The 13,130-nt window shown below is 28.6% G+C and overlaps 2 protein-coding genes across 2 annotated transcripts in view; both read right to left on the bottom strand.

Annotated features, from left to right (window-relative positions):
- The window catches only part of LOC142234808 (homeobox protein araucan-like), a 476,647-nt gene that overhangs the window by 389,299 nt on the left and 74,218 nt on the right, over positions 1-13,130 (bottom strand). The gene's annotated exons all lie outside the window — the stretch shown is intronic.
- Positions 1,621-2,715, bottom strand: LOC142237070 (uncharacterized). The gene is made up of 3 exons (XM_075308421.1): positions 2,462-2,715; positions 2,240-2,399; positions 1,621-2,170 (listed from the first exon to the last, which is right to left on the bottom strand). Exons 1-3 carry the CDS (start codon positions 2,672-2,674, stop codon positions 2,046-2,048), a joined length of 498 nt encoding a protein of 165 aa, XP_075164536.1. The 5' UTR covers positions 2,675-2,715; the 3' UTR covers positions 1,621-2,045.

The following is a 13,130-nucleotide window of genomic DNA, read 5'->3' as shown; positions in this document are numbered from 1 at the left end:
TATTCCCGGGTAAAATGAATTCCCAAGGAACACATTGCCCAGGGAATATTCATAATTGGGCTAATTTTGTTTATAAATATTTGCACTATAACATTCAAATAAATCATAACAATTTTTTATTTGTAATCCAACACAAGCATGTTTATGGCCCCAGCAAAAAAAGCGTCGCCAAAATAGTAATGAAAATGTTCTTTTTGGATCCGGAAGTGGTGCAAAATTGACGCAGAAGCAATGAATTTAACATGGGCTTGTCAGAGGACGGAAGTCCTCCATTTCAACAGCCGTTGCACTGAATTCGCATCACTTCTTTAAGTGTGATCTCAATGTTTTGGATGTAAATTAAAAAATTCTGTGATATTTTGTCAAATAAATCATTTGTATAATTTTTTATACTTTTTAATGGATTCTAACGCTTCTCTGTAACCTTTGACCTCAAATATTTTCAAAAATGCAAAATTTTTTCAGATTGGATTTAGCATTTGTTTCGACAGAATTTAAATATTTTGTACCATTTTATGAATTCTTACTCTGTTTTTAACCTATTTAAAACAAAAAAAGTTAAAATTATCCATCTAAAGTATGAAAAACCCAAGCTATACAAAATTGAATTAAAAGAACTTCCTTGGTAGCTAAAATAAAGAACATCATTGGGAGTGCATCTTCTGAAAGTGCTTTTAAAGTTGTGCCTTTGGAAGAACTCCCAATTTTTTTTGCTGGGGCATTTTGCTGCAAGTAACAAGTATGCATTGACGCCTTAAAAATGTATATGCCTAAGGTAAAACATAATATGTTTGAATAATACAAACAATATTTTGTTTGGGCAAATATTGAAAATATATATGCTTGAAGCAGAATTTGTTTGGGAGTTTATGTTACAGAAGCGATATTTTTTGAGGATGTGGGATATCCACCACCGTGGTACCATGGTTACACGGAAAAAAATATTGTCGTGAGGCCAAAGATTTCATGTCCTTAAAATACGAATGCAAATTTTGCTTAGACGGATTTCTCGAATATAAAGCTTTGTTCCTTGTCTAAAAGTCGATAAACTTTTCAATGAAGTCGTAGTGTCCTTATAATAAAGTGATTTGACTTAAAAATGGGTGTCATAACATGAAAGAAAAATTTTTTGTGGTAAGGTCAACTTGACTTTAATAATTCAGAAAATTTCTTTAAAATTAATGAAATTGTCTTTATATTTGTTGTCTTTTTGCATCTTGACTACAAAGCAAAAAATCGTTCAAACATAGGACATGTTTTTCAACACTTTATTTTAGAGACGTTTTTACTTGAAACATAGCATAATTTCTCCAGGAAGTCGAGTCTGAATTTATAAAATAAAGTTGTCGTTAACTCGTTGTTAAAGAACTTTGATAGCATATGAAGAAAATAAAGTTGTCGTTAACTCGTTGTTAAAGAACTTTGATAGCATATGAAGAAAAAAAGGTGAAAAAATGAAAAATTAAAATTTGCTTCCTAGAAGCAAGTACAAAAAACTCAAATTCAAAAGAGAATTGTGTCTTAAAAGTATCCTTACTTGTATTCTCCGCTTCTTTGGCTCGGAATCAATACCAAATTGTTAAAGTAAAGACAAAATCTTTTGAATCGGGCATGGTTTGTTTCAGTGTAGCATTGAACGCAAAATTTATACAATATTATGGAAAAAAATTAAAAAAAAAGACATTTCAATTAAAAAAAAGTTCATAATAGCTTCATTAAGCTTAGCGTACTCGTCTCTGGAATTTGAATTTTTCCGTTAATGTTGTATGTCTTCGCTTTCAGAAAATGGCATTATTTGAAAAAACAAAAACCGCGTTTCGCAATCAATACCAAAGTCCATTTGTTTTTAGTGTAAGATATCGATATACTGATGCGTTACATATGTAGTGGTAAACTTTTAGTGTATTATTATTGTACGACACTAATACATCTGACAATACAACGAACATTTAATATTAGGTTTTAGTGGATTTGAAGTTAATGAACTATTATCTACTGTGGAATATCAATTATTAGTTTGGATTAATGTAAAATTATGATTGGACTTATTTTTTGACAGCTTTTTTATTGTTTTGTTTCAACAATCGACCTTTGGCACCCCAAATGCATTTCCGTAAAATGAATGTTATGCGTGCATCAGTTGCATTTGGATACAGTTGTTGAGCTATATCTTAATTGGGATATTGATATATTGCATCAATTAGAATTTGTTCAAATTTATTTCTTGTCATAAATGTACCTTTCAAAAGAGACACCAGCTTTAGATTAGCGATACGTGGTTTGCCTATTCTACCTTTCCAGGTGCACATAGCTGCTAGTTCATCACATATAACCATTTTAAATGATCTCATCAAGAACTTTGATAAATTTAACCGATGAAATTTTGCGAAACGTTTGAACTATAAACATGAAAACATTGAGAATACTGGCATTCAAATCAAATATACTGCTTATAACTTACAAATACTGAGCGCAATATGTGGTTAATTTTCAATTCGTTGTCTAAATCGATTAAATCCTTTGGAGACTTAAGCGGCAGTATTGCATCACACCTGGCCTCTTCAGTGATCCAAATACGATCATTAGTCTTTTGGAGATCTTCGTTAATTCTAATCGATAATAAAACGTTTTGCCAATGTTGTATAAGATCTTTAATTTCGTTCGCACTATCCATGGTCACTTTTAAAAATTGTTGATTGAAGTTATCTATTTCAATTTTACCGACTATATTCGTATTTAACGTCATGGCAACGATTATTGTTAAAATACAAAATTAATAAGAAACCTTTTTGACAAATTGTTGGCAGACCAAACGAATGAATCACGTGACAGCTGGAATATATAAGAAGTATGAAAAGAATTAAAACAAGTATATATAGCAGTAAGTTCGGCCAGGCCGAATCTTAAATGCCCACTACCATGAATCAAATATAATAGTTTCCTTTGAAAACTCCTCGTCGCAGCGGGTTGATAATATATAGAATTTCAGGGGGGTTTGATAGTTTGATAGGAAACCTACACTAAAAAACAGTGAACACACCATGAAAGAAAATTATAGATATATTAATTTTAGAAAAAACTGTGATAGAAACGCGGATGTCACGACGATTTCACAAAACTAAGTAAATAATTTTCGATAAATTCAAGAAAATTTATTAGACATAATTAATTTTTTTCACTTGTTAAAGAAAATTTCAAAGTTTGCAGGAAAAAATTGGAGTTAAAAATTGAAAAAATGTCTTTAGTACCATACGAAGTTCATGATGGGCTAATTACTGGTAAATTGTACAAATTTTAAGAAATTCTGAACCATTTTGTGTGAGACCCGAATTTAGTTAATCTTCATACCTCATTTGTGAATAATTGTTTTCCTCTATTTTAGTTTTTAACTAAAGTACGCAAAAAATTATTAACGTCATGGAAACTTTATTAAAACGTAATAATTCCATGAACTAAAATAGAATTAAATCAGCTTTAGGGAAATATAGGGTTCAATTTTTCTTTTGAGTGTAGGGTAGGTTAGGTGGCAGCCCGATGTATTAGGCTCACTTAGACTATCCAGTCCATTGCGATACCACAGTAGTAAACTTCTCTCTTATCACTAAGTGCTGGAGAGGCCAAACAGTAAAAATTCTACCATTTTTGGTAGAATTCTACCAACTGTCGCGTAGTGGTGTCACATATGATATATTAATAATAATTACCACCATACAATGGTGATGGGGGTATAATAATTTTGTCGTTTCGTTTTTGCATCGAAATATCGATTTCGGATTATAAAAGTATATATATATATATATATATATATATATATATATATATATATATATATATATATATATATATATATATATATATATATATATATATATATATATATATATATATATATATATATATATATATATATATATATATATATATATATATATATATATATATATATATATATATATATATATATATATATATATATATATATATATATATATATATATATATATATATATCGAAATATCGATTTCGGATTATAAAAGTATATATATATATATATATATATATATATATATATATATATATATATATATATATATATATATATATATATATATATATATATATATATATATATATATATATATATATATATATATATATATATATATATATATATATATATATATATATATATATATATATATATATATATATATATACTTTTATAATCCGAAATCGATATTTCGATGCAAAAACGAAACGACAAAATTATTATACCCCCATCACCATTGTATGGTGGTAATTATTATTAATATATCATATGTGACACCACTACGCGACAGTTGGTAGAATTCTACCAAAAATGGTAGAATTTTTACTGTTTGGCCTCTCCAACTAAGAGGCACTTAAAAATTTTCCGTCTATAGAAACACAATTTTGACAATATCTATATATATAAAATTCAATCTATGTTTGTTTATTTGTTTGTATGTACCGAGTTGGCTCCGAAACGGCTGAACCGAATTACTTGAAACTTTCAGAGATCGTAGGGAGCGTTCATGTGGTGAAAATAGGGTACCTCATTTTTTGACACCTGGTCGCGGAGGGGGACCTCCCCTTTGTCGGACTTTTTGAAAATTGGACCAAAGTTGACCGATTTGCTTGAAATTTTCATTGAAGAATGGGGTTGGCATCTAGACAAAGATCCGCTACTTTTTATTTCGATATTTGGTGGCAGAGGGGGCCTCCCCTTTGTTCGACTTTTTTTAAGTACAGTGAAAAAACAAAAATTCTCTAAATTATCTGAGATGTACAGAGAACATGTGGTGAGGTTATGGAATTAATATGGGGTACCCGATGATTTCATATGTGGATGGGGAGGGGGACCTCCCCCTTGCCCGACTTTTTGAAACTTGGAACAAAATTATGCGATTTGCTTGAAATTTTCATTGAATGTTGGGGTTGGTATCTAGACAAAAATCAGGTACATTATTTTTCGATATTTGGTCGGGAAGGGGGACCACTCCTTTGCCGGAATTTTTTTGTTTGAAAGTACAAACAAAACTAAGCTCCCCCGACTGAAATTTTATGAAAAAAATGGGTTATGAAATTTATGTCAGGTTCTCGATTTTTTAATAAAAATAAAAGAGCACACACGGATGAAAAAGACTGTTTTTCATATGTTTGGCTATAAACATTATATGTTTGGAACATAAATTTTTAAACACAATATTTTTGATTGCAAGCATATAATGTTCATAAACTAGCATAACATGTTTGGGACATATATGTTAATATGTTGGAACATATTATGTTTGTAAATATAATATGCTTGGATGCAAACATATACTAATTTAGAAATAGCCTATAAACATATATGTGTTTAGTAGCTTGGAGCGCTATTTAACAGGGAGCGATATTGAATTAAGTTGGTGGTTGTTGCTTGTTATTACAAAATTAACATTTTATTTTTCCTTGGGCAATTGATCAGCTACTTCTTTGATCCTTACAAACTGTGTGGTCCGCTGTTCGAATCCCCGTCCGGCAAAAGGTAAAATTAAAATAAAAAAATCATAAAATTGAATAATTTCTTCTACAATGTTTGTATTACAGAAAAAGGTGCTAAGAACCAAAAAAATCTCGTGGAAGTGAGAAGGATGTGGGGGAATATACAATTGGGCAGAAACAAAATTTTGAGCATTAAGGTCAAAAACCTATGTTGTTAGCACCTATATTACCTGTTTATTTTCATAATTCATTATGATTGTAAATATATAAATAAATAAATAAATTTTTGAGCCCAATATTGTTTGGGAGAATTTTTTTAAGCATATAATATTTTTGGGTGCAAAATGCTTCCAAACATATTATATGGTCACATAATAACATATTGTTTTTTTGGAAGACAACATTATTGAATTTGGATGCAAAAATACAAAATGTTTGGAGTTTAGACTACCCAAACATATATTGTTTAGACCAATATGCTTTCAAACATATTATATATTGGTAGAGATCAAACATATAAATGTTTGGGCAATACCCAAAAATGTATATGCTTGAAGCAAAATACGTTTGGGAGTATATGTTACAGAAGCGATTTTTTGTGAGGGTGTAGGGAGACATCCGCTTCTCTTGAGTACATACAGAGAAACAATTAAACTTTTACCGAGTTACTTGAAATTTTCAGAGGACTGGGGAGAGGTTACGATTTTAATAGTTGATACCTGATTTTGTGATATTTGGATGGAAGAGGGGCCGCCCTTTTAGGCTTATAATTTGCTTGACATTTTCTGGGACGTTTACAAAAGGTACGCTACATCTCTTTTCGATATTTAGTCGGGGAGGAGGTCTTCCTCTAAAACTGCAAAAAAAAACAACAATTCTTAAGTTTTCTTGAAATTTACATAGGCAGTGGGGGAAGGTTATGAACGAGGAAAGTTTCAAGAATTTTCAAGGAAGGTTAGGGGTGCTATTCACTACGGTATTTGTCGAAAGTGACGTCTTTTTAAAACAATAGAGCAAAATTTAACATCGCCGATCTACTTGAAATTTACAGGGAACGTGGGAGGAGGTGATTAAATTTATACATGATTTTTAAATTAGTATATGATTTTTCGATATCTGGTCGGGGAAGGGGAAAATTGAAATAAACTTTGTCGATTTACTTCGATAGAATTTATAGGGACCATTGAGTAGTTGCGAAATTAATATAGGGTACGTGATAGTCCGATATCAGGTCGGAGTGGAGCGAAGGTGGGGGGAGGGTTCCCTTTTGTCCATTTTTTTTCTTAAATTGAAAGTAGAGGGTTGTCCGTAAATGGGAACTCGGTACATAATTTTATGATTTTTGCACAGGCTTCTGCCAGACTTTTTTTTAGTAAAGAACTTAAATTTACATGAAATTGGCAGCCAACGTAGAGGGTGCATCATTTTCCAACATTTTGGCAAATGTTAATGTGGTAAATTTTTTTACTATTTTTGCTTTTTCCGATTTATTGGATGGGAAACAGTAATTCTTTGTATGTTATTATAATATAGTGCTTAATTTTCAGATATGTTGAGGAGAAGGATACCTTTCCTTGACAAACCACACTTAAAATACACAAGAAATATAGAAGAAGGTACACCCTCTCCCGCCGTATTTGTACCTATAAACGAAAAATCAAGTAGTCCGATTTGTTTAAAAGAATTCAAATCTTTTCGAATTTGTTTTCAGCACGAAGTATATAGTTGACTAAGTTAACGCAAAATATTCCTCCAAATATGCTTCGGAAGGCGCAGCGAAGCGGGCCGGGTTACGCTAGTTTTCTATAAAAAATAAATTTTCTCAAAATTTTCTATAAAAATAAAATTTCACAAAATTATCAACAGAAATAAAATTTTAAAGGTTTTCTATAGACATCAAATCTTGACAAAATTTTCCAAAGAAATAAAATTTTGACAAAATTTTCTATAGAAATAAAAGTTTGACAAAATTTTCTATAGAAAAAAATTTTGACAAAGTTTTCTACAGAAATCAAATTTTGACAATCTTTTTTAGAGAATTAAAATTTTGACAAAATTTCCTAAAGAAATAAAATTTTGACAAAATGTTCTATAGATATAAAATTTGACAAAGTTTTCTACAGAAATCAAATTTTGACAAACTTTTCTAGAGAATTAAAATGTTGACAAAATTTTCTATAGAAATAAAATTTTGACAAAATGTTCTATAGAAATAAAATTTTGACAAAATTTTTATAATAATAACATTTTGACAAAATTTTCTATAGAGATAAATTTTGGCAAAACTTTCTATAGAAATAAAATTTTGACAAAATTTTCTGTAGAAATAAAAATTTGACAATATTTTCTACAGAAATCAAATTTTGACAAACTTTTCTAGAGAATTAAAATTTTGACAAAATTTTTCTATATAAATAAAATTTTGACAAAATTTTCTATAGAAATAAAAATTTGACAAAATTTTTTATAGAAATATAATTTTGACAAAATATTATACAGAAATAAAATTTTGGCCGAATGGTTTATAGAAATAAATTTTGACAAAATATTCTATAGAAATAAAATTTTGACAAAATTTTCCATAGAAATAAAATTTTGACAAAATTTTCTATAGAAATAAAATTTTGACAAAATTTTCTATAGAAATAAAATTTTGACAAAATTTTTTATAGAAATAAAATTTTGACAAAATATTCTATAGAAATAAAATTTTGGCAGAATGGTTTATAGAAATAAATTTTGACAAAATATTCTATAGAAATATAATGTTGGCAAAATTTTCCATAGAAATAAAATTTTGACAAAATTTTCTATAGAAATAAAATTTTGACAAAATGTTCGATAGCATAGAATCATGAACTATTTTGTATTGTAAAACGTTACAGTTCGCTATACTTAGCTCGTCTAAGTAATCATTCCAACATACTTCCTATAACTCTACTTGATGACACTGACGTGATGAAGAGGCTGAAGAGACATCACATTCTTGATTTACCATACACAAAATAATAAGTTAAGATATACAGAGTACTTGTCGAGTTTGCTGAAACTCGATGCACAGTCAATGTAAATAGTTATAACATTTGCTTATTGTTTTGTTGAAAATGTTCTATAGAAATAAAATTTTGACAACATTTTCTATAGAAATAAAATTTTGACAAAATTTTCTATAGAAATCAAATTTTGTCAAAATTTTCTATAGAAATGAAATTTAGACAAAATTTTCCATAGAAATAACATTTTGACAAAATTTTCCATAGAAATACAATTTTGACAAGATTTTCTATAGAAATAAAATTATGACAAAATTTTCTACAGAAATAAAATTTTGTCAAAATTTTCTATAGAAATAAAATTTTGACAACATTTTCCATAGAAATAAAATTTTGACAAAATGTTCTATGGAAATAAAATTTTGACAAAATTTTCCATAGAAATAAAATTTTGACAAAATTTTCTATAGAAATACAATTTTGACAAAATATTCTATAGAAATAAAATTTTGGCCAAATGTTTTATAGAAATAAATTTTGACAAAATGTTCTATAGAAATAAAATTTTGGAAAAATTTTCAATAGAAATAAAATTTTGACAACATTTTTATAATAATAACATTTTGACAAAATGTTCTATAGAAATAAAATTTTGACAAAATATTCTATAGAAATAAAATTTTGTCAAACTTTTTATACAAATAAAGTTTTGACAAAATTTTCTATAGAAATAAAATTTTGACAAAATGTTCCTTAGAAACAAAATTTTGACAAAATGTTCTATAGAAATAAAATTTTGGCAAAATGTTTTATAGAAATAAAATTTTGCCAAAATTTTCCATGGAAATAAAATTTTGATAAAATTTTCCATAGAATAAAATTTTCTATAGAAATAAAATTTTGACAATATTTGCTATAGGAACAAAATTTTCTATAAAACTAAAATTTTGACAAAATTTTCTATATAAATAACATTTAGGCAAAATGTTCTATAGAAATATAATTTAAAAAAAATGCAAAATAATATTTTTTTGTTTGGTAGTATTTGTGGTATTAGTTTAAGTTCAACTTTTTTTACTGAATATACTGATTTTTTGGAACATAAAGGAGACATTTGTGGAAGCAACAGCGAGAAGAGATTACTGGGATAGGTCAATATACACAAGGAACAAGTCCTATCTATACCAGTCCCGGCCAGACACGACTCATCTCGACTCAAATTTAGCCGCCAATTAGTCAAAAATATTAATTTATATTTGAAAAAAAATGTATTAATAATTAGGCATTTGCTAAAATTTTAATTTTGTCACTCACAATCAATCAGTATAAAGTCATTGTAATAATTTTGCAAAATTTTGCAAAATTTTGCTCAGAAAATTAGAATGAAATGTAAATTTGATTTTGAAAGGTGTTTGGTTGGTTTGTTTATAACTTCAAATGGATTTATTATGGATAATTGTCAAATTTGAGAATTCATATTTGATCATTTTTTTTTACAATTTTTATGAAACTCTTCCATGAGTGAATTCTCTCTTAGTTCAAAAGCTATATGAGTTTGTTCAGACAACTTGATTCTAGATCTTACGAAAATAAGCCCTATTTGGTCTATAATATCTTTTGAAGTTTGGGAAAAAATACAAAAAATTATTATCGGCTATAGTTTTTGTATGAATGTAAATTTAATAGAGATGAGGATTTTTGAGGATTTTTCGTTTATAAAAATGCATTTTAGTGCCAACAAATATGGCAAATATTTATATCGTATTTAGATTATCTTCTTCAAAACAACATCGAGGAGTGAATTTAAGCTGGCGGCGTGTCGCCAAATTAAAATCTATTCAAATTCCTTGGCGGAAAATTGGACAGTGTTGCCATCGCTTGCCAATTTTTTTTTCTAATTCTCCACTAGGCATTGTTGTTGCCTGGCCACATGGCTATTCTTTATATGTTCACACATTCTTTATAGGCCTTCCGCCTATCGCTATGTTTATATTTACACACTTACATTAGAAAAACGTGAACTCCCTATTTCACTAAAGCCAATTTAACTGTATCTTAGTTCATGGAATTATTATGTTTGGAGAAAGTTTCCTTTACTCTAATAATTTTTTGCGTACGTTAGTCAAATTAACTAAAAACGAAAAAAATTATACACAAATTAAGCATGAAGATTTACTAAATTCGTATTTCTCACAAAATAGTTCATCATTTCTTTAAATTCCATCATGAACTTCGTATGTCACTAAACACATTCTTGCAATTTTGAACTCTAAATATTTCCTTCAAACTATAAAATTTTCTTTAACAAGTGAAAAAATTAGTTATGTCTAATAAATTTTCTTGAATTTGTCGAAAAATATTTACTTACTTTTGTGATATCGGCGTGATGTCAGCGTTTGTAGTACTGTCGAGATAAAAATTTCTACAAATATTCAATTTTTTTTTTTTAATTAACCAAAAGTTTTCTTCCTGGTGGGTTCAATGTTTTTTCAGTGACATTGATATTTTTCACTTATCACACATTTAAAAATTTATGTTTTGTTGTAAATATATAATTGTTTTATTTGAATCACTAAGTTTTTGAGATCTTTTTACAACACAGACACTTACATCTTGATTCGTGGAATAATTATTTAATTAAACTGGTATATGGAACTTTCCTTGGACAACGATGGCAGATGATTGATTTCCGGTGTGACTTGATATTTCGAATATGCTCAAAATAGTCGTGAAATTTGATTGAATGCAAACAAACGCATAAACGAGAGCCTTGTTGTTTATGATTTTGATTGGGGCCTGTTTGATATGCGCAGCGCAACAAATAGTTAACAATACTTACATATTCTCACTGCAAGTCATAGGTGTATGCTGATTGGGTGAGAGTAAATTCGGTTTAATAGCCATCCAGAGGGTGACTATTTACAAACAAAACATTATTTAATAAGTATATACGGCCGTAAGTTCGGTCTGGCCGAATCTTATGTACCCTCCACCATGGATTACATAGAAACTTGTACTAAAAACAGTCATCCACAATCGAATTATTTGTGTTGCGGTAACACTTGCCGCTGGCAAGGTATTATAAGACTTCTTAACACCGTCTTCTCAATTGTAAGTTAATCCATACGGGGTATATATTACACCAAAAAAGGCCAATTAAATACGTATTTAATTCAGTTTGACAAATTTTTCTATAGAAATAAAATTTTGACAAAATTTTTTATAATATTCCACAGTGTGGCGCAGGAAATTAAGGGGTACATGTTTATGGGTGTTTTGTCTCAATCTGACTATAGCTCGTAGTCAGTGTTGCCAGGGAAAATGTTCGGTTTACAAGGACAAAAAAAGTTCCCTACTTTCCCATACATTCCCAAACAATATTCCCTACAATGTTTTCGTTAAATTTAAACAAATTTTTCAAAACAAAAATTTTTCTAAGTACTTTATTATCTTAAAACATGAAAATGCATCGTATATAACCCAGAAAATAAATTTGAATTACCACCACGGTTGCCAAGTTGGTAGAATTCTGCCAAAATTAGTATTTTTTTTTTGTTAAATCTCTGTTGAAATAACATTTTGGAAAAAGTTTCTATAAACAAATTTTTTTGAGAAATTTTTCTATAGAAATAAAATTTTGAGAAAAAAAACCATAGAAATAAAATTTGGAGGAAATTTTTTATAGAAATAATATTTTGAAAAAAAAAAAAAATCTATAGAAATACAATTTTTGACAAAAATTTCTAAAGAAATAAAATGTAGACAAAATTTTCTACAGGAATAAAGTTTTGACAAAAATTTCTATAGAAATATTTGTTTGGAGGATTTGTGGTAATTTGTGGTAATCTTCAAATTTTGTTCGATTTTTTTTGGCACGAGTGGTAACTGTTGTTACCAAACATTGTCTTTCTAATTTCCTCCTTTAGAGCCACAATAATGTAAAAATTATTACAAATTGTGTTGAGTGAAAATGTCCCTACATTGTGGCCCTACGTTCTACAAGGCGCTAAATATTAGAAAAAAAAACCTACATATAGGGAATTTCCACTACTTCTAGCAACACTGGCTGTAGTTCATATTGCACCTACGGGGTTAGTATGCCACAAATACTCGTATTGAGCCCATTATTAAAAAAGAGAAAATCGCTCAATTAGTGTGGGTAATAAATCCAAATTTGTAAAAATCGAGCAATATTCTTATGTAAGAGCTACAAGTACGTATAAATACGATCGGCTAGTACATCAAAATTTGAAATTTGAGTAACATTGTTTAATAAATAAAATATTATAGCCAAATTTGGGAAAATCGAGCGATGCATATATGTTATATGGATCTGAACCAATTGCTTAATATTTTCGGGTTTGATAACTACCACAAAAGGTTACCTTGTCCACAATTTGAGTAAGATCAGTTAAGAAATGAGGCCTCTATAGTCAAACATAAGGTTATTATGGGGAAATTTTTCAAAATCGGGCGATACATATATGGGAGCTATATCTACATCTGAACCGATTTCGATGAAATTTTGCACATACCGCTAGTACTATAGAGGACTGGATCTAGCACACTTTGAGTAAGATCGGTTAATAAATATGGGTTCTATAGTCAAATTTTGGAAAATCGGGCTATACA

This window comes from Haematobia irritans, chromosome 4 (assembly GCF_050003625.1).
Source record: "Haematobia irritans isolate KBUSLIRL chromosome 4, ASM5000362v1, whole genome shotgun sequence".
NCBI lineage: Eukaryota > Metazoa > Arthropoda > Insecta > Diptera > Muscidae > Haematobia > Haematobia irritans.
The sequence above is the reverse complement of the archived record's forward strand: the minus strand, read 5'-3'. Positions and strand labels throughout refer to the sequence as shown.

Excerpts from the sequence above, each read along its gene's own strand:
- LOC142237070 (XM_075308421.1), bottom strand. The coding sequence starts at position 2,674 with ATGGATAGTGCGAACGAAATTAAAGATCTTATACAACATTGGCAAAAC. Across the intron at positions 2,400-2,461 it reads ACATATTGCGCTCAGTATTT|TTCAAACGTTTCGCAAAATT; the intron begins GTAAGTTATAAG and ends TCATGTTTATAG. Across the intron at positions 2,171-2,239 it reads GCTGGTGTCTCTTTTGAAAG|ATATAGCTCAACAACTGTAT; the intron begins GTACATTTATGA and ends ATCCCAATTAAG.